We start from the raw sequence: 26,484 nt of genomic DNA on the forward strand, positions 1-26,484 counted from the left end.
TGGATATTTCATTAAAAAAAGATTCCCCCGTCCACCTCTTACAGCATGGGGAGGTGCTTCACACCAATACAGAGTCTAGTCATGGCTCAGTTCCCACCTGCCTTAGCATGGCCTTTTATCCACTTGCTGACTGACTTAGTGCCTTTTTTGCCTAGTCCTAGAGGAGAGCCATATCCCAGACAATGTTCTGGTCAGTGTGCTGATTGCGTCCCTCCAAGTCCTACAAATCCAGAGGCACACAGCTCTAGTTACATCTGCTTGACCAGGATTCTTCAAACCTAGAAGAAACAATTACCATCTGGATGGAGTGTCGAAGCTGCACTGACTATCTTCCCATCATGTAGGAATTGAGTTGATATAGAAAGGCGAGAAAGAGGACATTGTTGAAATTGGAGCTAGCAACTTCTGCATTGCTGCTTACATGCATGCATTGCTGAAAAAAGAGAAGCTGAGACATAACTTCATATAGAGCATAAATGCATCTCCAAACAATACTTGGAGCAATCCCATGAGGACATAAGCCATCGCTTCTCCAAGAATGAAGCCTCTGTTCTCCCATCTTGGTAGGAGCAGCATAAGGTGCAGGAACCCCAATACTTGTGTTAATGCCCACAACCAAACCAGGACATAGCTCCTAAGTGTTCCTTGTTCCTGAATGTTGACTGATACCTTCCCTGACCCTATTCAGAGGGCTTATTTATAGAGTTTGCCACAAAGGTGTGTGTCCTTGTTACTTTATTTAGAAGCTATAGAAGAGGTATTCTAGGAATACAGGGGAAAAGGCTTCTACTCAGAATATTTCCTTATCCTGAAGAAGAGAAGGGGTCTTTGTCATATTCTACACTTAAGGAGACTGAGCAAATACCTACAGTGCTGCCTCATATTCAGGATGCTGACTCATCCTGAATGAGTCATTTGTCATTTCATTCCTGCAGTTTCTGGCTCTCAACTTGCAGGACTTATACTTTCACATAGCCATCAATCTGGCCCATAGTAAATAGGGGTATGTCTACACTAGAAAGTTAGTTCGAACTAACGGACGTTAGTTCGAACTAACTTTCCTATGCGCTACACTAGCGCTCCGCTAGTTCGAATTTGAATCGAACTAGCGGAGCGCTTAGTTCGAACTAGGTAAACCTCATTTTACGAGGACTAACGCCTAGTTCGAACTAGCTAGTTCGAACTAAGGGCTGTGTAGCCCTTTAGTTCGAACTAGTGGGAGGCTAGCCCTCCCCAGGTTTCCCTGGTGGCCACTCTGGCCAACACCAGGGAAACTCTATGCCCCCCTCCCGGCCCCGGACCCCTTAAAGGGGCACGGGCTGGCTACGGTGCCCGTGCCAGGTGCAAGCCTGCCAGCACCCAGCTAGCAGACCCTGCACCTGGCACGGCACAGAGCCACCCACCCGATGCCCCCCAGCCCACCCCCTCTTGCCGGGACCAGGCTGGCGGCTCCCGGGAGTTTGCCCTGGACCGCAAGAGGCGGGCACCTTCCTGGGCTAGTGCGGACATCGTGGACCTCGTCCACGATCTCCGCACTAGGCACAGGAAAGTGGCCGTCTAGGGCAGGAGAGCTGCCAGCCTGGCCACCCAGGAGCAGGTGTGCATGAAAATCAAGGGGGTCCACTGAGACCCCCGACACTGAGCCCTGAGCTTACAATGGCCGTACTGGGTCAGACCAAAGGTCCATCTAGCCCAGTAGCCTGTCTGCCAACAGCGGCCAACCCTAGGGACCCTGGAGGGGATGGACCGAAGACAATGACCAAGCCATTTGTCTCGTGCCATCCCTCTCCAGCCTTCCACAAACTTTGGGCAGGGACACCACTCCTACCCTCTGGCTAATAGGACTCCATGGACCCAACCTCCATCACTTTATCTCACTTCCCTTTAAACTCTGTTCTAGTTGTAGCCTTCACAGCCTCCTGCAGCAAGGAGTTCCACAGGTTAACTATTTGCTTTGTCAAGAACAACTTTCTCTTACTAGTTTCAAGCCTGCTACCCATTCCTTTCCTTTGGTGTCCTCTAGTCCTTCTTTATGGGAACTCAGGAAGAACTTTTCTGAATGCACCCTCTCCACCCAACCCCTGCTTTTAGAGACCTCTATCCTGTCCCCCCTCCGTCTCCTCTTTTCTAAGCTGAACAGTCCCAGTCTCTGTAGCCTCTCTTCATCTGGGACCTGTTCCCAACCCCTGATCATGTTAGTTGCCCTCCCCTCTCCCAGCCTTTCTCTTCCCCTCTCCCACCTCCTTTTCCCAGTCTCCCCCAGTTTTTTTCAATAAAGACAGAGTCAATGTTGGAAGAAACGTTATCTTTATTTTGTACATCAATAAGAAGGGGGGCTAGGGAAGGGCAAGTGGAAGGAGGTGAGGGAGGAATGGGGTACGAGCCCCCGATGGGGAGGACTGGGCTGGCTCTGCGGGCTTCTGGGGGTGGAAGCTCTCCTGCAGCCCCCCAATTACTCCCTCTCCCCAGATGGCAGCCTGCGGCAAGTGCAGCCGGGCTGATGGCCGAGTGGTGTGATGTGCCCAGTGTGGGCACTCAGGGCACTCCAAGCCAGAACTTCTTTGCAAGCGGGGCACCCCTTAGAACTGTGTGTCCGGGGTGGGGGTCGGGACCCTTTAAGCGCAGCCCTCGGCTAGCCTGAGACAGTATCTCCATGCTCTAAGTCCTCCTTTTATGCCCTGCCGGCACTGCTTCCGGCCATCATTAAGCCCTGTTCAGAGTCCACTCAATGTGGACTTACTAGTTCGAACTAGCAAAACGCTAGTTCGAACTAGTTTTTAGTTCTAGATGCGTTAGTTCGAACTAGCTTAGTTCGAATTAACTAATTCGAACTAAGTTAGTTCGAACTAGCGCTGTAGTGTAGACGTACCCTAGCTGAGTGGTCTAAAACATTGTCAGTACCAAGTGTTGGATCTAGTTAAGCATCTGCTCTTGGTCACTTATGCTGTGGGAGTTTATCTCACTGTATCACTGGTGCTTTCCACATCTGAAGTTAGAACTATCCAGGCACTCCCCTGGCTGTGTGGTCTCTGAATACATAGTTGGTGTATAGAGCCTATGTTTAGCATACTCTCCTGAGCTAAGATCTCCTGGTGCAATTGCTTCACCTCTGGGACCAGTGCTAATATCTTAATCTCTCCTGTAGCTTAAACACCCTTCCAGAACTCCAGGCACATGAATGTTCTGAGTACATAAATTATCTGTTAAGGGGACATGTTAGGTATAAAACAACACAGTGGCAGACAGACCTTGCACAAAATTCTAAACAACCACTACTCCATCTTTAATAACACAAGACTTGCTAGAGGGAACAAGCTAAAGATAGAGGGAACTATCCACAGACCATCTGAATAAAGTTCATTGACCACACTGATCTATACAAAAATAAGAAACACTTTTCCCTGACTTGGGTTCCTTGTCACTCTCCTGTACTTTTTGAGAATGGGTCTTGACTCCTCTGGAGGTATCTGGGTAATCTTCTGTTCCGGCTCATTGATTTGCTTCTTAACCAGAGAGCCCCTCTCAGACCAGGTCACCTTGCTTTGACTTGGTTAGTCTACAAGTTAGCCCCCCCCGCTATGAAAGCACACCCATCTTCTGTTGACCCACCCAGTTTCTGTGGTATTTAAAGACTAGCATCAGCACCTTGATTTCTTTGTCCTGTATTTTCCAATTACCAGGTTCCTTGAGAAATGTTTCTCTTGGGCTCAAGTTAACAGTCACTGAGTTCTAATGACCCTCTTTAAAGTGTACCTGGTTTGCAAGTGATGTGATACACCACTTGTCAGCAAAGGTGGAATCCACATACCCCGCAGTTTTCACAGTAACAATTTCATAACGTCATCCAGAATTTCATTAAGTTCAACACACATTCCTCAAATTTTCACACAAAGTACTGCCATTTGTCTCTGAAAGTTAGTTTGTGGCAGTGAGAATTTTCACAAAATGATTGGTGGTGATAGTGTCATTCGCATTTACTCTTATCTGGAAATAAAGGGTAAAGAGACAGGTCTCAGTAGAAGAAAGGTGGCTAATCAAGAACATGCTGTTTCCCTGTTTGGGCCTTCTAGCGAAGAATGGAAAATCTTTTAGAGGAGTGTTAAGAGAAGCTAGGATCAACTCTGTATAAGACTCTGTACATTTTTAGGTCAAAATCCTGTTTTGCAAGCACTGCTTTTGAGAGAAGTCAAATGTGACAGTATAAGTCTGCTTCTCAGACTTTACCTGAGGCCCTTACAGCTTTGGTTCAGGAGCGTTGTGCCTTCTGCAAAACAGCAGATGGACAGACAAGGAAGTCACTGTGCCACTTCATGCACTTGTAGACTTGTGGAACCTAAAACATGTAATCATGAGAGGAATATTGTTCACATTCCTTTCCTCAAAAAAAAAAAAAATGTAATCATGAATGTGTTATGGATAGGTTGGAGAACCCACCTGGATGACATGCAAATGCAAGGCACCTGGTTTCCAGAAAATATGGGACTTGATATAAGTCCTGGAACTCAGAGTTGTCAGGTTAGCTTTTATGGCATTCCTACCTGTCCTTTGAGATTTCATAGTGCAGATTCTGACTGACAGCACATCTACAATCCACTGCATGTGCAAGCAGGATGAGTAGTTTATTGCTTTCCTGCTGGCAGTCATCAGACTCTGGACACAATGCTACCAACATAACTGACGGTTCTTCACCTTTCAGGAGTTAACAGTGATTTGTTGGCTTCTTGAGGAAACAAATCATAACCAGTCAGTAGAATCCTCTGCAAAGATCCATTGTTAAGAAGATATTCCATTGTTACGGAAAGGCATCGGTAGAACTGTTGTGCAACCAGGGACTATGTCAAGTGTCAGAATTTCTGCTCCACAGGAGACATGTGCCAGGGCATGTAGTCAGATGTGTTCTTTCTGCATTGAAATCCAGATCTCTTTTTCTCCTGATGTTTGGGGTGAAGTCCAAAATAAAGATCTTATCTTTTCCTGTTAGTTGAGGCAGTTTTGGTTAACAGACATGCTACAAATGTCAGCTTGTCTCTCTCTCTATTTTTGGATGGACTTGGCCACCTCAAAGGTCAGGACATTTCAACACAAATAATATTTAAATCGATAATGCGGTATGTCTCTCTGTATTACCAGTGGTTGGTGCAGCTCTTCTGCTGAACGTCAAGCCTCATTTGCTTATCCTTTTCCTGCTTCAGAAATGTACCAGTGTCCAAAGGTTTGCGAAGTGGCAGTGCAAAGTAACCTGCAGATTCTGGCAAACACTATACCTTAGACTTAGCTGCAAGAGCAGATGCGAAGTTTGGAAGAACAGTGCTACAAGGTGTGTTTGCACTGACAGAAGGGATTTTTCTTTTGAGGTATGAACAGAACCTCCTCAAATGAGGTTAGCGAAAACAACAGAAGCCTTGTTCCATTGGCACAGTTGCATTTACTCCTTGATTCTGCCAATTCAGAAAGGATCGGGATATCATACAGGAAGATCTGGATGATCTTGTAAATTGGAGTGATAGCAGTAGGATGAAATTTAATAGTGAGAAGTGTAAAGTTATGCATTTAGGGATTAATAACAAGAATTTTAGTTATAAGCTGGGGACACATCAGTTGGAAGTAATGGAGGAGGAGAAGGACCTCGGAGTACTGGTTGATTATAGGATGACTATGAGCCATCACTGTGACATGGCTGTGAAAAAGGCTAATACGGTCTTGGGATGTATTAGGAAAGGTATTTCCAGTAGGGATAAGGAGGTGTTAGTGCCATTATACAAGGCATTGGTGAGACCCTATTTGGAATATTGTGTGCAGTTCCGGTGTCCCATGTTTAAGAAGGATGAATTCAAACTGGAACAGGTACAAAGAAGGGCCACTAGGATGATCCGAGGAATGGAAAACGTGTCTTATGAAAGGAGACTCAAGGAGTTTGGCTTGTTTACCTTAACCAAAAGAAGGCTGAGGGGAGATATGATTGCACTTTTTAAATATATTAGAGGGATAAATACCAGGGAGGGAGAGGAATTATTTAAGCTTAATACCAATGTGGACACAAGAACAAATGGATATAAGCTGGCTAGTAGGAAGTTTAGACTTGAGATTAGACGAAGGTTTCTAACCATTAGAGGAGTGAGGTTCTGGAACAGCCTTCCAAGGGAAGTAGTGGGGGCAAAAGATCTATCTGGTTTCAAGATTAAACTAGATGGGTTTATGAAGGAGATGGTTTGGTGAGATAACATGATCTTGGTAACTAATTGACCATTATCAGTGGGAAATAGGTCAATGGAGGGATGATAGGAGTTACTATAGAGACCTTTCTGGCGTCTGGCTGATGAGTCTTGCCCACATGCTCAGGGTTTAGCTGATTGCCATATTTGGAGTTAGGAAGGAATTTTCCTCCAGGGTAGATTGGCAGAGGCCCTGGAGGTTTTTCGCCTTCCTCTGTAGCATGGGGTACAGATCACAGCTGGAGGATTCTCTGCATCTTGGGGTCTTCAAAGTATTTGAAGGCTTCAATATCTGAGATATAGGTGAAAGGATTATTCTAGGAGGGGTGGGTGAGATTCTGTGGCCTGCACTGTGCAGGGGGTCAGACTAGATGATCATAATGGTCCCTTCTGACCTTAAAGTCTATGAGTCTATGAGATCTGTTGTAGTATTTCATCCCCCAGCTCACATTGCTGTGGTGATATAACTTTGAAGTACAGGCAGTCCCCGGGTTACATGGATCCGACTTACATCGGATCCCTACTTACAAACAGGGTGAGGCAACCCCGCACTAGCTGCTTCCCCCCAGCAGACCAGGGAGACGCAGAGCGGCTTTTCTCAGCAGACACCTCAGCTTGAGAATAAAGGACTGAGGGAAGTGAGGTGTGGGAGAATAAAACTGAGCTCTGGAGAAATGTTTGGCTAGAGTTTCCCCTACAATATGTACCAGTTTCGACTTACATACAAATTCAACTTAAGAACAAACCTACATCCCTATCTTGTACGTAACCTGGGGACTGCCTGTATAGACGAGTCATTCTATATTCTACTGGTGCTGCCGGAACTCTTCATTCTCACCATCTTGGTGGGGAAGAGGGAGATGCTTCATGCCAGTCACCCACAGAGAATCCACACTGACAACAAAGCCAAAAATGAACTCTTTTGTAGCTGGTTCTTTGAGATGCTGTCACTGTGAATTCTACAACCCACGTTTTATCTGAGCTGTGGGTATCCTCAGATAATGCTAGCCTCAGATTGAAAGGAAATTGAGGGGAAGTTGCAGATGTAGTGCTCTTTGTGCCCTAATAGTGAGGAGTGGGGTGCCTATAAGACCCTGTCTGACCAAGTGGATACAGCTATTCAAAAAACTTGTGCTCATGAGGAGTGCATGCATCTAAATTGGGCTGTACACTATTAATATCTAAGAACCACAATTATAAGTACCTGTTCTTTAATGAGCTTTGTGAAAATGTCATTTACAAAAATCTTTTTTCATCAATATCAATATTAGAAGGGGAATGGATGGGAGAGGAAATGAGGGTAGGAAATCATTTATAGCAGTGGACAATTACGCCTCTACCCTTGTGGCAGGCTGTCCTTTATGCTGTGGTTTCAGTCCTGTTTGCCTTGTTAGAATGGTGCAGACTCCACAACATGCTCTCTTGTCAGTAATACTTCTTGTTGGTGGTCAGTTTAGCCTAACCAATCAAAGCCTTGTGGATAAGGGGGAAGCAGTACATGAGATATATCTTTAGTAAAGCTTGACATTCTCATAAATAAACTAGGGAAATGCAACCTAGAGGGAGCTACTGCAAAATGGGGGCAAAACTGGTTGGCAAACCACTCCCAGAGCAGTTATCAGTGGTTCCCAGTCTTGCTAGAAAAACATAATGAGCAAGGTCCTGCAGGAATCAGTTCTGGGTCCAATTGTGTTCAGTATCTTCATCAGTAATTTAGATGACAGCAAAGAGTACACTTATAAAGTTTGTGAATGATACCAAGCTGGGAGGGTTTACACGTGCTGTGGAGGATAGGATTAAGACTCAGTGTTCTGGAGAAATGGTGTGAAGTAACTAGCATGACACTAAATAAGGATACATGCAAAGTAGTCCATTTAGGAAGGAACAAACAGTCGCACATTTACAAAATGAAGTACTGTGGAAAGGGATCTGGGGGTCATAGTTGACCACAAGCTAAATGAGTCAACAATGTAACACTGTTACAGAAAGCATGGACAAATTGAAGAGAGTGCAGGGAAGACCAACAAAAATGATTAAAGATCTAGAGAACATTAACTGTGAGGCAAGATTGAAAGAAAAGTTTGTTTATTCTGGAAAAGAGAAGACACGGGAGGAGGGGTCAGGTAGAAGAAATATAACAGCTTTGAAGTACCTAAAAGGGTGTTTCAAGGAAGGGGGTGCGGGGAATTGTTCTTCACCTCTGAGGATAGAACAAGAAGTAAGGGTCTTAAATTGCAGCAAGGGAGGTTTATATTGAAGATCAGGAAAAAGTTCCTGTCAGAGTAGTTAAGCTCTCAAATAAATTGGCTAGGGATGTTGTGGAATCTTCATCACTGGAGGTTAAGAACAGGTTAGACAAACTCCCTGACAGGGAAAATCTAGATAATGCTTATTCCTGCCATGAGTGCAAGGGACTGATTTGATGACCTCTCAAAGTTCCTTCCAGTCCTATGATTCTATAACCAAAAGTCCCCAAAGCGTGTACATTTATCATCCCAGTGCATACAATCCTTAACTTCTCACCATTTAATCCATCAAAAGTTCATATACCACATCTGGTGTCATCTTTGGTCTTCTCCTATCCTTTTGCCATGACAGCCCTTTGAGCTGGACCACAGCCCAGCTCTTCTCAGGCAGCATTTAATCCTTCAGGCGCAGCAGGCTGAAGAGCCAGTCAGGGCAGTACAGGACAAGGAAGAAAACTGGCAGCATGTAACCTCTAAAAGAAGAAGAAGGCCAACTCAGGTATCCCCCATTCCCATAGAGGCAAGTAACCACTATCAGGCTCTCTCCACAAGCACTGCAGTGGAGAATGCTTTGGCAGGGATCTCTCAGGGAAGAAATCCAAAGGGAACACCAACTACCGAAAGGCATGGAATGTGTAGTCCTAGGGATGGGGGTTCCAGGACCCTCCCCCCCCCCAAAAGAAGATGACGTGTGGTGGTGGTCGGGGACTCCCTCCTACGAGGGACTGAGTCATCCATCTACCGTCCAGACCTGCAATTTCGAGAAGTGTGATGCTTACCAGGAGCTCACATTCAGGATGTGACCAAGAGACTTCCAAAAGTGATTAAACCTTCGGGTTGCTACCCCTTCTTGCTTCTCCATGTAGCAACTAACAATACAGCCAAGAATGACCTTGACCGGGTCACAGCAGATTATATAGCGCTAGGAAGAAGGATCAAGGAATTTGAAGCGCAAGTGGTGTTCTTGTCAGTCCTTCCAGTTGAAGGAAAAGGTCTGGGTAGGGATCATCGAATTGAGGAAGTAAATGCATGGTTGTGCAGGTGATGTCGAAGAGAGGGCTTTGGTTTCTTCGACCATGGGACTCTGTTCCGGGCACAAGGATTGTTAGGAAGAAACGGCATCCACCTAACCAAAAGAAAAAAGAGCATCTTCGCGGGCAGGCTTGCAAACCTAGTGAGGAGGGCTTTAAACTAGGTGAGTGAGGAAGTCGGACACCAGGAAGAATCACGAGGAACGAGCCACAAAGGGGGACCCCTGATTCAGATGGAGAAGGTAGAGTGATTAATTGGTTATCTAAGGTGTTTGTACACAAATGCGAGAAGCCTGGGAAACAAACAGGAAGAATTAGAAGCCCTGCCCAGTCAAAGAACTGTGATTGGATTTGAATAACGGAGACTTGGTGGGATGACTCGTGTGACTGGAGCACTGCCATGGAAGGGTGTAAACTTTTCTCCCCTTCCTGTTCTTCCTGAACAGGAGGAGGAGTTGCATTGTATGTAAAAGAGTAGTATGATTGCTCGGAGCTCCAGTATTTAGAGGAAGAAAAGACTGTTGAGAGTCTATGGGTTAAGTTTAGAGGTGGAAGCAACAGGGGTAATGTTGTGGTTATCTGCTATAGACTGCTGGATCAAGTGGATGAGGTAGATGAGGCTTTCTTTGGACAACTGAGAGAAGCTTCCAAATTGCAGGCCCTGGTTCTCATGGGGGACTTTAATCACCCTGACATCTGTTGGGAGAACAATACAGCAGTACACAGACAATCCAGGAAGTTTTTGGAGAATGTTGGGGATAACTTCTTGGTACAAGTGCTGAAGGAACCGACTAGGGGCCATGCGCAGCTTGACCAGCTACTCACAAATAGGGAGCAACTAGTAAAGGAAGTAGAGGTGGTGACAACCTGGGAAGCAGTGAACATGAGATGGTAGATTTCAGGATCCTGACCAAATGAAGAAAGGAGAGTAGCAAAATACAGATCCTGGACTTCAGAAAAGCAGACTTTGACTCCCTCAGAGAACTGATGAGCAGGATTCCCTGGGATGCTTACATGAAGGGGAAAGGAGTCCAGGAGAGCTGGTAGTATTTTAAAGAAGTCTTATTAAAGGCACAGGAAGAAACCATCCCAATGCGCATCAAGAAAAGCAAATATGGTAGGTGACTAGATTGGCTTACCGGGGACATTCTTGGTGAGCTTAAACACAGAAAGGAAGCTTACAAGAAGTAGAAACTTGGACTGGTGACTAAGGAGGAGTATAAATATATTGCTTGAGAATGCAGGGGAGTTATCAGGAAGGCGAAAGCGCAATGGGAATTACAGCTAGCAAGAGATGTGAAGGATAACAAGAAAGGTTTCTGCAGGCAAGTGAGCAATAAGAGGGTGATCAGAGAGGGTGTGGGGCCCCTACAGGATGAAGGAGGTAACCTAGTGACAGATGATGTGAGGAAAGCTGAAGTACTCAATGCTTTCCTTGCCTCTGTCGTCACAGACAAGGTAAGCTCCCAGACAAATGCATTAGGCAACGCAGTATGGGAAGGAGGTGGACAGTCCTTGGTGGGGAAAGAACAAATTAGAAACTATTTAGAAAAGCTAAAAATTCACAAATCTGTGGGCCTGGATTTAATGTATCCGAGGGTACTGAGGGAGCTGTCAAATGTCTTTGCGGAGCCTTTGGCCATTATCTTTGAAAACTTGTGGAGATCGGGAGATATCCCGGATGATTTGAAAAAGGCAAATGTAATGCCCATCTTTAAAAAATGGAAGAAGGACAATCCAGGGAACTACAGACCAGTCAGCCTTACGTCAGTCCCCAGAGAAGTCATGGAGGGGATCCTCAAGGAATCCATTTTGAAGCACTTGGAAGAAGGGAAAGTGACCAGGAATAGTCAACATGGATTCACAAAGGGCAAGTCGTGCCTGACCAATCTGATTAACTTCTGTGATGAGGTAACTGGCTCTGTGGATATGGGCAAGTCAGTGAACATAAGAACGGCCGTACTGGGTCAGACCAAAGGTCTATCTAGCCCAGTATCCTGTCTACTGACAGTGGCCAGCACCAGGGCCCCAGAGAGGGTGGACCGAAGACAACGATCAAGCGATTTGTCTCCTGCCATCCCTCTCCAGCCTCTAACAGACAGAGGCCAAGGATACCATTTTATCCCCTGGCTAATAGCCTTTTATGGACCTAACCTCCATGAAATTATCTAGCTTCTCTTTAAACTCTATTATAGTCCTAGCCTTCACAGCCTCCTCTGGCAAGGAGTTCCACAGTTTGACTACACGCTGTGTGAAGAAGAACTTTCTTTTATTAGTTTTAAACCTGCTCCCCATTAATTTCATTTGGTGTCCTCTAGTTCTTCTATTTAGGGAACTAATACATAACTTTTCTTTATCGGCCCTCTCCACACCACTCTTGATTTTATATACCTTTATCATATCCCCCCTCAGTCTCCTCTTTTCTAAACTGAAAAGTCCCAGTCGCTTTAACCTCTCCTCATATGGGACCCGTTCCAAACCCCTAATCATTTTAGTTGCCCTTTTCTGAACCCTTTCCAAGGCCAAAATATCTTTTTTGAGGTGAGGAGACCACATCTGTACACAGTATTCAAGATGTGGGCGTACCATAGTTTTATACAGGGGCAGTAAGATATTTTGGGTCTTATTTTCTATCCCTTTCCTAATAATTCCTAGCATCCTATTTGCCTTTTTGACCGCCGCTGCACACTGTGTGGAAGTTTTCAGAAAACTGTCCACAATAACTCCAAGATCTCTTTCCTGATTTGTCATAGCCAAATTACCCCCCATCATACTGTACATATAGTTGGGGTTATTTTTCCCGATGTGCATTACTTTACACTTATTCACATTAAATTTCATTTGCCATTTTGTTGCCCAATCACTCAGTTTGGTGAGATCTTCTTGGAGTCCCTCACAATCTGCTTCTGTCTTGCTATCCTAAACAGTTTGGTATCATCCGCAGACTTTACTACCTCACTGCTTACCCCTTTCTCCAGATCATTTATGAATAAGTTGAAAAGGATCGGTTCCAGGACTGACCCTTGGGGTACACCACTAGTTACCCCTCTCCAATCTGAAAATTTACCATTTATTCCTACCCTTTGTTTCCTGTCTTTTAACCAGTTCTCAGTCCAAGAAAGGACCTTCCCTCTTATCCCATGGCCATGTAATTTACAGAAGAGCCTTTGGTGAGGGACCTTGTCAAAGGCTTTCTGAAAATCCAAGTATACTATATCTACTGGATCCCCCTTGTCCGCATGTTTGTTAACCCCTTCAAAGAACTCTAACAGATTAGTAAGACAGGATTTCCCTTTACAGAAACCATGTTGACTTTTGTCCAACAAATTATGTTCTTCTACATGCTTCACAATTTTATTCTTTACTATTGTTTTGACTAATTGCCCGGTACTGAAGTTAGACTTACCGGTCTGTAATTGCCAGGATCGCCTCTACAGCCCTTTTTAAATATTGGTGTCACGTTGGCTACCTTCCAGTCATTAGGTACGGAAGCTGATTTAAAGGATAGGTTACAAACCACAGATAATAGCTCAGCAATTTCCCATTTGACTTTTTAGAACCCTTGGATGAATGCCATCCGGTCCCGGAGATTTGTTAACATTAAGTTTTTCTATTTGTTCCAAAAACCTCCTCTAATGACACTTCAATCCGGGACAGTTCCTCAGATTCATCACCCACAAAGGACGGTGCAGATTCAGGAATCTCCCCAACGTCCTCAGCCGTGAAGACTGAAGCAAAGAAATCATTTAGTTTTTCTGCAATGGCTTTATTGTCCTTGATTGCTCCTTTTATAGCTCTATCATCTTGGGGACCCACAGGTTTTTTAGCAGGCTTCCTGCTTCTAATGTACTTAAAAAACATTGTTATTTCTTTTTGAGTTTTTGGCTAGCTGTTCCTCAATCTTTTTTTGCTTTTCTTATTACATTTTTACACTTGATTTGACAGTGTTTATGTTCTTTTCTATTTATCTCACTAGGCTTGGACTTCCACTTCTTAAAATATACCTTTTTGTCCCTCACTGCTTCTTTTACATGGTGGTTAAGCCACGGTGACTGTTTTTTAGGTCTCTTGCTATGTTTTTTAATTTGGGGTATACGTTTAAGTTGGGCCTCTATTATGGTGTCTTTAAAAAGTTTCCATGCAGCTTTCAGGGATTTGGCTCTAGTCACTGTGCCTTTTAATTTCTGTTTAACTAACCTTCTCATTTTTGTGTAATTCCCCTTTTTGAAATTAAATGCCAGGGTGCTGGACTGCTGAGGTGTTCTTCCCACCACAGGAATGTTGAATGTTGTTATATTATGGTCACTATTCCCAAGCGGTCCTGTAACGGTTATATCCTGGACCTGATCCTGCGCTCCACTCAGGACTAAATCGAGAATTGCCTCTCCCCTTGTGGATGTGATATACCTTGACTTTAGCAAGGCTTTTGATACGGTCTCCCACAATATTCTTGCCAGCAAGTTAAGGGAATATGGATTGGATAAATGGACTGTAAGATGGCTAGAAAGCTGGCTTAGACTGTAGGGCGCAACGGGTAGTGATCAACGGCTTGATGTCAGGTTGGCAGTTGGTTTCTAGCGGAGTGCCCAAGGATCTGTTCTTGGATCAGTTTTGTTCAGCACGTTTATTAATGATCTGGATGAGGGGATGGATTGCATCCTAAGCAAGTTTTCGGATGACACTAAGCTAAGGGGAGAGGTAGATACACTGCAGGGTAGGGAGAGGGTCCAGAGTGACCTGGACAGATTAGGGGATTGGGCCAAAAGAAATCTGATGAGGTTCAACAAGGACACATGTAGAGTTCTGCACCTGAGACGGAAGAATCCCAAGCATTGTTACAGGATGGGGACCAACTGGGTAAGTAGCAGTTTTGCAGAAAAAGACCTGGGGATTACAGTGGATGAGAAGCTGGATATGAGTCAACAGTGTGCCCTTGTAGCCAAGAAGGCTAATGGCATATTAGGGTGCATTAGGAGGAGCATTGCCAGCAGATCTAGAGAAGTGATTATTTCCCTTTATTTGGGTCTGGTGAGGCCACATCTGGAATATTGTGTCCAGTTCTGGGGCCTCCACTATAGAAAGGATTTGGACACATTGGAGAGGGCCAAGCGGAGGGCGACAAAAAGTATTAGGGGGATGGAGTGCATGAGCTATGAAGAGAGACTGAGGATTTTGGATTTGTTTAGTCTGCAGAAGAGAAGAGCGATGGGGGATTTGATAGCAGCCTTCAGCTTCCTGAAGGGAGGTTCCAAAGAGGATGAAGAAAAGTTGTTCACAGTAGTGATGGATGGCAGAACACGGAGCAGTGGTCTTAAGTTACAGTGGGAGAGGTCTAGATTGGATATTAGGAAAAACTATTTCACTAGGAGGGTGGTGAAGCACTGGAATGGGTTACCTGGGGAGGTGGTAGAATCTCCATCCCTAGAGGTTTTTAAGTCTCGGCTTGACAAAGCCCTGGCTGTGTTGATTAAGTTGGGATTGGTCCTGCTTGGGCAGGGGGCTGGACTTGATGATCTCCTGAGATCTCTTCCAGCTCTATGATTCTGTTTCCCCTCCCTTGCCCTATTACAAAATGGGGGCAATCATTCTCATTAAAACAGTGTCCCTTGGTCCCCCTATTCTGTGATCAATCTAAAACGGCAGTAGGTAGGCCCTTCCACATGGTTCTCAACATTCAGGTCACTGGTTTCAGCTTTGCAACTTGGAAGTGTCAGAGTAAACCCTTCTGTTGATCCTTTGCTTCAGTCTTCTGTGGCTTTCAGCTCTGACTGTCTGGCTTGGAAGTAGGAATGTGAATGGTTTATTGCTAAGCATCACCCTTTGTGGGTGATGCTTACCGGTTACCGTTAACCAATGGAGGCTGTGGCTGGAGCGGTGCTTGCTGCGGGCAAGGGGCTGCTCCAACCCAGCTGCTCCAGCCATCTGTCCGCTATTTAATTTGTTTAACTGGTTAATTAAAGAGGATTTTACATTTGTACTTGTATGTCAGCTAAGCTCAGAACCATTACTCCATCCTTATTTTTGTTGATTTGGTAGCCATGCGCTTTTTAAAATTTTGGCTTCTGTGACTGTCCTCTCCTGTTCTCCTCCCACACTTCCCCCTTTGGTCTGTGCAAAGTAGACGTCTCCATCTTCCTGACACATTCTTGTTGATGTCTAGGTATCAGACCATCTCAACATGTCTAAAACAGAGCTTTTAATTTCTGCCGCCAAAACCCTCTCTGCTGCCTTCCTTCTTGATTATTGTGGACACTGCCACCATTCTGCCTGTCTCTGACCCAAAACATAAGTATTCTCTGCAATTTAGACTGAAGTCCTCACAGCTAGGCTTTTTCTAATTCTTGACTGATTCTTTCTGCATAACATTTCTAAAATATAGCCTTTTAAATCAGTATTCAGTTTTTTTTCTAAAAGATAAAGTTTAGATCAAAGAAGAATTAATGCGTGGAAGTCCTAATGGCTTCTTGTACTGGAACTGAGACTAAATGATCACAATAACCCCTTCTGGCCTTATCTGTGAATTCTTCCAGTCCATCCACACAGCTAAACTCTCAGCTCACATCTCAATTCATTACAACATCCTTTTCCTTTGTCTTCAAAAATACAATCTTGCCCTTCTTATATTTATTCAGAATGCTCTTGCAAAAACCATTTTCCTAGCCTGATAAATTGATTCATTCCTCACCTCATGCCTTTCTGCATCCCTCTGTTGCCTCCCTTTTCTCTGTGCCATCGATCATAAGTTGCTTGTCTTCACTTTTTCAAGTTCTTTCATAGGCTCTCTTAACTCTGCTCATCTGTATCAAGATGGCAACTGCCATCTCCAGTTGGCCCATGAGGCCATCCTCCATTGTCCACTTATTAAACTTTTCAGTCTAGCTCCTTTGTCCTGCCTCCCTTGCTTCCCTTCATGCTTGGAAGGAGTATCCTTGAACCACAAAATGTTATCATCCTTCAAATCCCTCCTTAAAACTCTCCTTTTCTGTGATGCCTAAAAAATCTTAACTGTCAGCCATTGTGCTGAGGCCACCCGTGTACCATGCTGACGAGTTTTGTGTCTTTTTTTCTGTACTCACCTGTGTCTGGCAGGTGGGATAGGAATATAAATATTAATAGAAGAAAATCCAATTTGTACATGCCTAATGGTAGGATGATATATTGATACACTAGGAAGAAGATTTCTCTCTAAGGATCTGATCTCTCTAAACAAGCAGTGTCTAGAGCACCTTTCAACCTGTGGTCTGCAGACACCAATTTCCAAAGGGATCCATATTCAGAATTTTTCCAGGGTTTTCAAATAAAAAGATAGGAAGTCACAGAGAGAATTGCACTTTTACCTCATTACTTTTTTTTTTATAGTGTGTACTTCATGTATTGGATACCATTTTGTGTAAAATCAGTTCTGGTTTGGGAATGGTTATTTTTACTTTCTGTTTCATGGATTGTTCTTGATGAGCTATGCATATTTTCCCTAGCCTTGAGTGACTTCTCTTCAGTGGATTTTTTTTGTACACAAGGACGGGGAACAGTAGAAGTCTGGTGATTGTCAGGGAGTACCACGTATCCAGCCCCTATAATCCACTGAAATTTAGACTTTGACCATAAAAGGATAAAAGCAGAGACTTTTTTCTTCACAAACTCTGAATAGGGCTAAGGAACAAGGTTCCTTCGAAGCTGTGTGGCTGTGCAGCTACCTAATAAGTCCTGTACAGGGGCTCAAGGCTGCAGCACACTGAATGTGTCTCTTCTCCTGGCTGCAGCATCTTTGTGGTGGGGCTGGAGGAGCATGTCTTTTCCCCTGGTCACAGCAGAGAGCTGTTGCAGTTGGGGGTGAGGATGCTCATCCAGTCCCAGCAGCAAGGCTGAATTAAAAAAGGGGCTCTAAGGGCTGTAGCCCAGGGCCCCTGGCTGAGGGGGTCCTCTTATGACAAGGCACTGGTCTGCAGCCTGTAAAGTCCCTGTGTTTTGGGGCTGCCCTTCCTGAGGTGGGGGCAGGCACCCCCATGCGTTGCTGTTCCTTCCCTCAGTTGGAGCTGTCTCTCCAAGTGCTGGGAATCTCTGTCCCCACAGCTCCTATTGGCGGGGAAGTGCAGCCAATGGGAGTGGTGGAGGGCAGGGCCTGACGGTGAGCACAGAGCAGCATGGAGTCACCTATATTCTCCTACCCGCCAAATACCCTGCACCAGTTCTGAGTGCCCTCCAGCACCCTAGCTCCCTCTTAGACACCACCTCCCCAACCCTGAGCCCGCTCCTGCACTCTAACTTGTGCCAAGACACCACATGCTCTTCCCAATCTCCTCGCCTGAATCTGCTTCCGCATTCCAAACCCTTTTGCTCCCTGGAATCCCCTCCACACTAAACACCTTATCCCCAGCCTCATCCCAAAGCCTGCACCCCCAACTAGAGCCCTCATCTTTTCACTCCTGAGGCCTCTCCTACACTTGGTATCCCTTGGCATCACACACCTGTCAGATCTTACACGTGCAGAACGAATTTTTTTGTTTACACCAATATGGAGGTGATGTGTCATCTATTGTCTCCATATTGGTACACGTAATTCATTCTGTACATGGACATCATAATTAGAGGGAGCACTGCTGTGGAATATTTGTTTGGGGTAATGCTTTACCATTGCACCACTCATTAGGACAGAAGAGGAGCTGCAGTGCCTCACTGTTCACTATCAAATACTCTCATACCCTAAGGCAGGGAAAAAAAGAAAAAGGTTAAGCAGAATCTTCTGCCCCAGGGATCTGTAATGGGGGAAAGTATGAGAGAGCTCCTCTCTCAGCCTCCTCCTGCCATTGGAGAGTGTTTCTTGGTAAGGCACATGCAGGAGGAGTAGGTGGGGCAGGCTTTGATATATTCTTGGGGCTTTCTGACACTCTTTCTTGCTAATACTGTTCAAATCAGGAGAGCAGAAAAATCTGAACAAGTCTTAAGAAAAAAAAAGAGCGATACATGTTTGTTCTGTGCCTGCTGTTTTGAAGTGCGCTCTTTCAGAAAACTACATCTTTTGGAAATAGATGAAAAACATTCTAGTTGCATTTCTTTGATTTTTTTAACAGAACATATATATCTGTATACTCATTCTGAATTTTAGTTAAACTTCTTTTGTTGTTTTCCTGTTACAGAAACTGTTCAGAAGAGAAATTCAGCCCCCATTTAAACCTGCTTCTGGTAAACCAGAAGATACTTTCTGTTTTGATCCAGAATTCACAGCAAAAACCCCAAAAGGTAATGTGCCTGTTTAGAAATGAGTCAATATGATGAACTGATTCTGTAGGAGGCTTACATTACATTGTTGTTTGGTGCCTGGGGGCCAGAGCTATAAAATTAGAACCATTGATCTTGGGAGTTTGCACAAACATGAAAGGCAGATTATATACTAACTATAGTAAAATCAGCTGTGGCATTAGTGTCATTTAGTGGATGGAAAAGTGTTTTTAACCTCTTGTGTCTCAATTTTATGCCTTTCTCCATTGCTTCTGTTCCTGTTTTAGCCTGTGGTTGGTTTTTTTATGTCCATTTTCTCTAGAGGTAGATTGACTTGAAATTGTAGAAGGGGGCCTGAAATCCAAATCTCCCTCCTCTCTCCTGAGTGCGTCATAGTTTCCTCCATCAAGCTGCATTTCTTTATTTCACTGCACACCCCAAAGAGGAGCATTCTTAGGCAGTGAATTGTCTTCTCCCATTCATCTTCTACCTGCTGGCGAGAGAAACTGCAGAGAAAACATGTTTTGTCTTAGAGGAGAAGGCAAAGTGTCTTCATGTCTAAGATGTGAGGAAATTGAACGGCAATGCATTTCTTTTAAACCATTTTAACCAATATATGTTAGAGGATAAGAGATGCCAGACAGTTATGGAGTGAAAAAACCGTTGTTGTTGAAGTAATCCGTATCCAGGTAATGGGATTGTATCTACTAGTGGACATTTGAGATTCCTGCTAAAATTATTAGTGTTGTTGTGATTAATGTTCATAATTATGTGCTAGTTTAAAAATTAGCATTGTATTATAATGAATTAGAGGGGTTCATGCTCATGAATATCTTGAACCTGGCTGTGTATAGATCAGGAAGACAGCAGTACAATATTTTATTTGGTTTCACATCAAAAGAGATTATTTTCCTAAATGTACGAGCTAGGAACCATTTTTATATTAAAAACTTGGAGTCTGTGCCCTTCATTGGGACTCTAACACAGCTAATGGAGCAGATTCCTTCTAGGTCTGAGTCTTAGATGTTGCTTGTAAATTTAGATGTTTTAATACATAGTTCTTCATGTCTTATCAAAAATCTATTAAGTCAAAAATTAAGTGAAGATGACTGTAATATTCTAGTCCTTTTAGTGAATGTTTTTGAGTATATTTCAGGATCACTATCTTCTATAGCTGGCAATAATTTGGCTCAGTTAAGTTTTTGTCCAATACATGTAAGTGAAAGTAAGTAAAAACTAGATTAGAGAGAGCAGGGATTTTTCCTTGTCAGGATTGAGGTGCATTGATAAAACTGGATGTGTGGTGAAGTTAACACATTATCATACATTAATGTTTTGCCTGACTTGAGCTGTCAGATGAATTTGAGTACTTCTAGAAGTCATCTTTCAAATATCATTCAGAAATTGCCACACATTGATATGTTCAGTCCCTCAGTTAATCATTATCGTTCAACAAATAGTGTGTTCATTTAAGAGTCCGATTTATCAGTCTCCTTGTGACTCTTTCATCCTGACTTTAAAACCAGCTATCTGGCTTGTTGGCCACATGAGGTGGTATTAGTAGTTTGTAATCCAACTTAATTGCTGAGTTTACATATATGAATGAAAATACTTCTAGGACAAATTGAGCTTTATTTGTGCATTGTCTAAACACAGTGAAGTTAGAGTTGCACATTGTGCATTGGGAAGTCCTTGGCTTTTGTGAATTTGAAACCTATCACTATGTTCTTCAGGCATTATCTCCCAAGATCCTTGTACTTCTGCCATTCCTGTATCAATGATGCTTCAGTTGAAGCTTCTTTGCATCACCCTTTTTAGCTCCTCATATCTGAGCTTACAACTATGAATGAAATAGTACATCAGTCTTTAGTTCTTCTTTCTGACTAGTCATGGATAGATTTTTTTTTTTTTTTTTGGTGTGGCAGCCAAATAGATGAAATTGCATGTATTCTAGTTTCTGCAACATCTTGAAGTCTTATAGTTAAACAATAAAAAGCATGCTTCGTCCTTTAGCATGTGATACTGTTAAAATAAGCAAAAGTGAGAATTTAAGTAAAAGATGATGTATTGGCGTACTGCTTCATCTTATAATTCAGAACTAATTTTGCTTGTATTTACTGTAAAATACTTTTGAGAACATATGGTACACACAGAGAATGACTTAGTTTGAACATACTGTAGTACAATAATACTCTTCAGATTCTAATAAAGCATGTGTGTTTAACAATTAGATTCTCCAGGAGTTCCACCAAGTGCTAATGCACATCAGCTGTTCAAAGGATTTAGCTTTGTTGCAACTACTGCTATAGAAGATCATAAAATCTCACCCCTCACCAATATATTGCCAATAGTACAGGTAATATTTATTTTTCTTGGTATATTTATTTATTTACGGAAATGCTCAAAGCTGACATGGGTATTAATAATTAACCTTCATTTTCCTGTTGGAAATACTCTGTCAGCAGAGCAGCTGCAAAACCTGTGTGTGTGTGTGTGTGTGTGTGTGTGTGTGTGTGTGTGTGTGTGTAAATAAAACATGCAGCAATTTAAGCTAATTTAGTGTCAAAAATCAAGTTGAATGTCTTTTTAAATGCACATTTCAAAAGGAGAAAACTTCAAACAAAGAAAATATGTTCTGCTTGAGAAAGTAAAAATTATGTTTTGATTAAATACAATTCATTGTTTTAAAATTCAGTTTATATTTATTTAAAGCAACTTCATGGAAACAGTGCACAGTTCACTGATGTGTATGAGCTGAAGGAGGATATTGGAGTTGGCTCCTATTCTGTTTGCAAACGATGTGTGCATATAGCTACCAACATGGAGTTTGCTGTCAAGGTACTTGGTGTAAATTCTCTTTTGGTATCTGAATTCTTACTTGGCAGTTGAGTAATGTATCTTTTTTCATCTACTAGTAAGTACAGTTGTCATTTCCTTTCAGAGGGAAGGTTATCAAACATTGGGAAAAGACTCATGAAGAAATGTATCAATTGAAACAAATCTGTTGGCTTTGAGATTACTTCAATTATCAAATATTTAGACAGACTGAAAAAGCATATTGTTAAATGTTCACTTTTCCTTTTTTTCTTGCCCTTGCAATAAGGGTGCATCTGCACTGCACCCATAGCTCAAAATAATCTATACAATTTCAGCTAGGCAAATTGCATCGTTTATTTCGAGTCAATTTCAAAATAGCTTATTTCAAAATTTGGTGCTGTCTACATAGCACTTATTTTGAAATAAATTGTTATTCCAGAATGCTCCTTAACATCTCATGGAATGAGGTTACAAGGATGTCGGAATAGTGAGCTCATTGCATTTCAAAATAACGGTTGCACTCAAAAGAATAGCACTGCAGTGTAGGTAAGATCAATGGGCTCTGTAGGTGAGTAGGAAAGAAGTAAAAATATTTAGGATAGTGTGATAAATTCACTTAAAATCTTTCTATTACCTCAGTTTTCAATATGTGCCCTAAGTTGCTTTGTAGCTATTAAAATCAAGCTCACTACTCCTACGGATGAATCATGAAAGTAAAGGGCAATAATGCATGACTTTTATAGTCAAAACTGCTATCTTGCTCAGTTTGAAAATCTTGTAGCTTTTGCAGTCTCTTATCCAAAATCTAGTATAGTCATCCATTTTGCCTTTACATTGAGACCATTTCCACTGTTTATTTCACAGATAATTGACAAAAGTAAGAGAGATCCCTCAGAAGAAATTGAGATTTTGATGCGCTATGGACAACACCCGAATATTATTACTTTAAAAGATGTATGTACTCTTTTTAAATTTTACAATTCTTACCTTAAAGCAGTCAAAGAGTAAAGAAAATGATAGGCTTTACAGGTGAAGCAAAGAATTCTTCACTTTTTTAAGAGTTAATCTCCACTCTCCCTTCCATATGAAATTCAGATCTTGTTTTTCATGTTTCTACTGGAAGATTGTATAGACAGACAGTTAGTAGAATTATGATACTATTAATTATTTAATGGAACTTGTATATATGACAGGAGATGGGATTTTTAGATACTATAAATTATTTGGTTTTTGTTTAACTCAAAATGCCTAACAAGCACTTAAAGATCTACTTTTAAAAGACTCAGCACTCATACCATCATACACTTTAAATTAATAGCTCAGTAAGCTCCTACTGTAGTGCTCTTGTTTTCCAAAGAATTCTATAGCAGAAATCTTAAAAAGGACCAAGTATTCCTGCTATTACTAAGGATTAAAAATAAATTCATAAATAGAACAGAAACCAAATTCATTTGGGCATTCATCATTTGCTATTAAGAAGCAAAGTGCACCATGCTCCTATTTCAATAGGTGGTGTATTGATGGCGTAGATTGGGACAACACCAGTTGATCAAGGGAGGAGAACATGTGGTAGTGGGATGCAGGGTTCTTCACGTTCAGAATCACTAGCTGCCCTAAAATGGCTAACTCCAGCTATAATTGACATGTTTTACTAGTACATTGGGGAACTTACTTGGTTTTTAAAATAAGAGTCCTACAGTTTTAATATATACATCTTTCTAAGTCCGATACTGCAAGCTTGTTTTTGCCGTCGTTACTTCTACTGAACACATAACATGTGGATGACTTAAAGTAGAAATAAACTGCTTACGTGACCGTATACAAAATGCTATAATTCAAAATCACATCTGTAAAGGATAGGGAGAATCAAAATGCTTCTTCGCAGGGCATCTCAGGTTCATAGATGGAAAAAATGAATTCCACAGTCATCATTTAATGACCTACTACTGCCACATGACAATGAGATGAATGTGCTTTATTAATCCTCATGCCACAAGGCATGAATTTTCAGTTGAAAATTCCATATTCATATACACTTAGAAGATTGAGAGGACTTTTTTGTTTATCCTTAAAAATACTTAAACTGTATTTTATTGTGAATTATTCAGATGAGTATGCATTTGTTTTTAAACTTCTGCAGGTGTATGATGATGGCAGATGTATTTACTTGGTTACTGAATTGATGAAGGGAGGAGAGCTGCTTGATCGGATTCTCCGACAAAAGTATTTCTCGGAACGAGAGGCTAGTGCTGTATTGTATACTATAACTAAAACAGTTGACTACCTTCATTGTCAAGGAGTAAGTAATATATATTACAACATGATTATTAATTACAATGCATTATGTTAATGCTTAATGACTTCTTTGTTTCGGTCTTTAATAGGAAGTTTAATGATGAAGGGATGCCTAACATAGTGAATGCTAGTGGAAATGGGGTAGCTTTGGAAGATAAAATAAAGTTAAAAATTACTTAGAAAATTTAGATGTCTGCAAGTCGCCGGGGCCTGCTGAAATGCATCCTAGAATTTTCAAGGAGCTGATAGAAGTCGTATCTGAGCCTTTAGCTATCATCTTTGAAAAGTCATGGAAGTCGGGAGAGATTCCAGAAGACTGGAAAAGGGCAAATATAGTGCCCATCTATGAAAAGGGAAATAAGAACAACCCAGAAAACTACTGACCAGTCAGTTTAACGTCTGTGCCAGAAAAGATAATGAAGCAGATAATTAGGAATTCCTCTGCAAACACTTGGAAGATAATAAGGTGATAGGTAACAGCCAGCATGGAATTGTAAAGAACAAATCATGTCAAACCAATCTGATAGCTTTCTTTGATAGGATAACAAGTCTTGTGGATGAGGGAGAAGCGGTGAATGTGGTATACCTAGACTTTAGGAAGGCATTTGATACTTTCTCTCATGACCTTCCTATCAATAGACTAGGCAAATCCAACTTAGATGGGGCTACTATAAGGTAGGTGCATAACTGGCCAGATAACTACTCTCTGAGAATGGTTATTAACGGTTCACAGTCATGCTGGAAGGGCATAACAAGTGGGGTTCCACTGGGGTCTGTTTTGGGACCAAAAACAGTTTGGGGACCAAAACAGTTTCAGCCCATTGATCGTGTGGCGTTCCTGGTCCTCATTTCCCCTCACCCCCAAGAAGCTCCACTACCTACCTCCAGTGGCAATGGAGGGTAGTGGCTGCTTCCCACTGGGTGGACAGAAGTCCTGAGCTGTGTGTCACTTCTGGGGATTCTGGAAATGCGCTGGCTGCTTCCTTGCCCCAGCTCTGTGGCGTGCCGGGAGCTTACTGGGGTAGTCCCCAGAGGTGTGCTCTGGGACTTCCCTTCTCTGCAGCAGGACGGGAGGGAGTCAGCCCTGGAGGGTGCATGCACGGGGGCTTCCCTGCTCTGCGGGAGGCTCACGCCGGCCCTGGAGAACTTGTGTGATGGGGCTTCCTTGCTCCGTGGGAGGAGGGGTTGGCTCCGGAGGGGGCACGTGCATGGGCTTCTGTACTCCATGGGAAGCACGCGTCAGCCCCGCAGGAGGCGTGCGACAGGGCTTCCCTCCTCTGTGTGTGTGGGGGGGGGGGGAGGGGGGAGGGAGTCCATCCTGGGAGGAGGCGGGTGCAAGGGACTCTGTCTCCTGCTCTCCCTCCCCCCCGACACCCTGTCCTCTTTCCCCCACTGTCACCCTGCCCCAGCACCCACTAGCACCTTTCCCCAGTACCATGTCCCCTGCTCCACAGTTGGGGCAACATTAGTGAAGCTTGGCGGGTTTTGGAGAAGTTATTTTTTTACATCTCACTTATGTAACCCCAACTGACTTTTCTGTGGGTCAGTGATCCCTGACTCAAAACAGGTTCCCCGCCCTTCTCATAAATAAAGACAATGCAGAAACTTTTTCTGTTTGACATAGTATTTTATTTAAAAATGAAGCCTGGCCAACAAACCCCCATTTGGCCACAGCATCATAACACTCCTGCACCCCTCTTTCCCCCAAACCCTAGATCTGAGCCTATCATACATTGGAACCCCTTGCCTTGAGCCCCTCTCATACCCCAACCCAAATTCCTACACCCTCACACCCGCAAGCCCGTGGCTTGCTTAGTACCCCAACCCTCCATCTGACCCCATCACTGCCCAGCCTGGAGTCCCCTCCCCGAGCTAGCATCCTCTTCTTCACCTCTTCCTTCATCCAGATTTCCTCCCAGAGCTTGCACCTCTCACCCCTTCCCACCCCCAAATCCCTCATTCCCACCCCAGAGCCTACACATCCTGTCTCAACGTAGCGAGAGTACAGCTAGACTGCAGGAGTTTTTCAGGATACCAGAGATATCCCAAGAAAAAACTCTTCTGCATCCAGGGATGCGTTTGCTCTTCACTAAGAAAAAGAGAAGAACAAACATGCTCTTTTGGTAACCCCTGTATTCCTCTTTCCATGATGAATAAGGGGGCTTACAAAAGAAGGGGTTTTTATGACATTTGGTCCAGTCTAGACAGGCCAAATGTTGGAAAAACCTCTTCCTACAGAAGAATTTAAAAAAAAAGAAAGCAGCAGTATAAGAGTTGGGGATAGCAAGTGATGGAGAGGAGGAGAATAGAGAGGGTGGGGCTTCAAGGAAGGGGTGGGGTCTTGGCTTGTTCTGTCATTTAAAAAGTGATCTTGGGTGTACAAAGGTTGGAGACCACTGGCATAGAGAGTATGCTTATTAAGTTTGCAGATGATACCAAGCTGGGAGAGGTTGCAACTGCCTTGCAGGATAAGGTCATAATTCAAAATGATCTGGACAAACTGGAGAAATGATCTGAGGTAAACAGGATGAAGTTTAATAAGGACAAATGCAAAGTACTCCACTTAGGAAGGAACAATCCATTTCACACATACAGAATGGGAAGTGACTGTCTAGAAAGGAGTACTGCAGAAAGAGATCTAGGGATCATAGAGTACCACAAGCTAAA

General features: G+C 43.1%; 1 protein-coding gene across 5 annotated transcripts in view; it reads left to right on the forward strand.

The window, feature by feature from the left end:
• The window catches only part of RPS6KA6 (ribosomal protein S6 kinase A6), a 124,798-nt gene that overhangs the window by 74,347 nt on the left and 23,967 nt on the right, over window positions 1–26,484 (forward strand). For all 5 annotated transcript variants that reach the window (XR_012906857.1, XM_075940769.1, XM_075940766.1 and 2 more), the window contains 5 exons: window positions 18,624–18,726; window positions 20,937–21,061; window positions 21,418–21,543; window positions 22,387–22,476; window positions 23,663–23,821. Coding sequence is in view for 4 of the 5 variants with exons in the window: in XM_075940769.1 (XP_075796884.1) it covers window positions 18,624–18,726; window positions 20,937–21,061; window positions 21,418–21,543; window positions 22,387–22,476; window positions 23,663–23,821 (603 nt within the window). In the remaining variant the exon portion in view is untranslated. The remainder of the gene's footprint in view (window positions 1–18,623; window positions 18,727–20,936; window positions 21,062–21,417; window positions 21,544–22,386; window positions 22,477–23,662; window positions 23,822–26,484) is intronic.

The sequence above is a fragment of the Pelodiscus sinensis genome, chromosome 13 (genome assembly GCF_049634645.1).
Source record: "Pelodiscus sinensis isolate JC-2024 chromosome 13, ASM4963464v1, whole genome shotgun sequence".
NCBI lineage: Eukaryota > Metazoa > Chordata > Testudines > Trionychidae > Pelodiscus > Pelodiscus sinensis.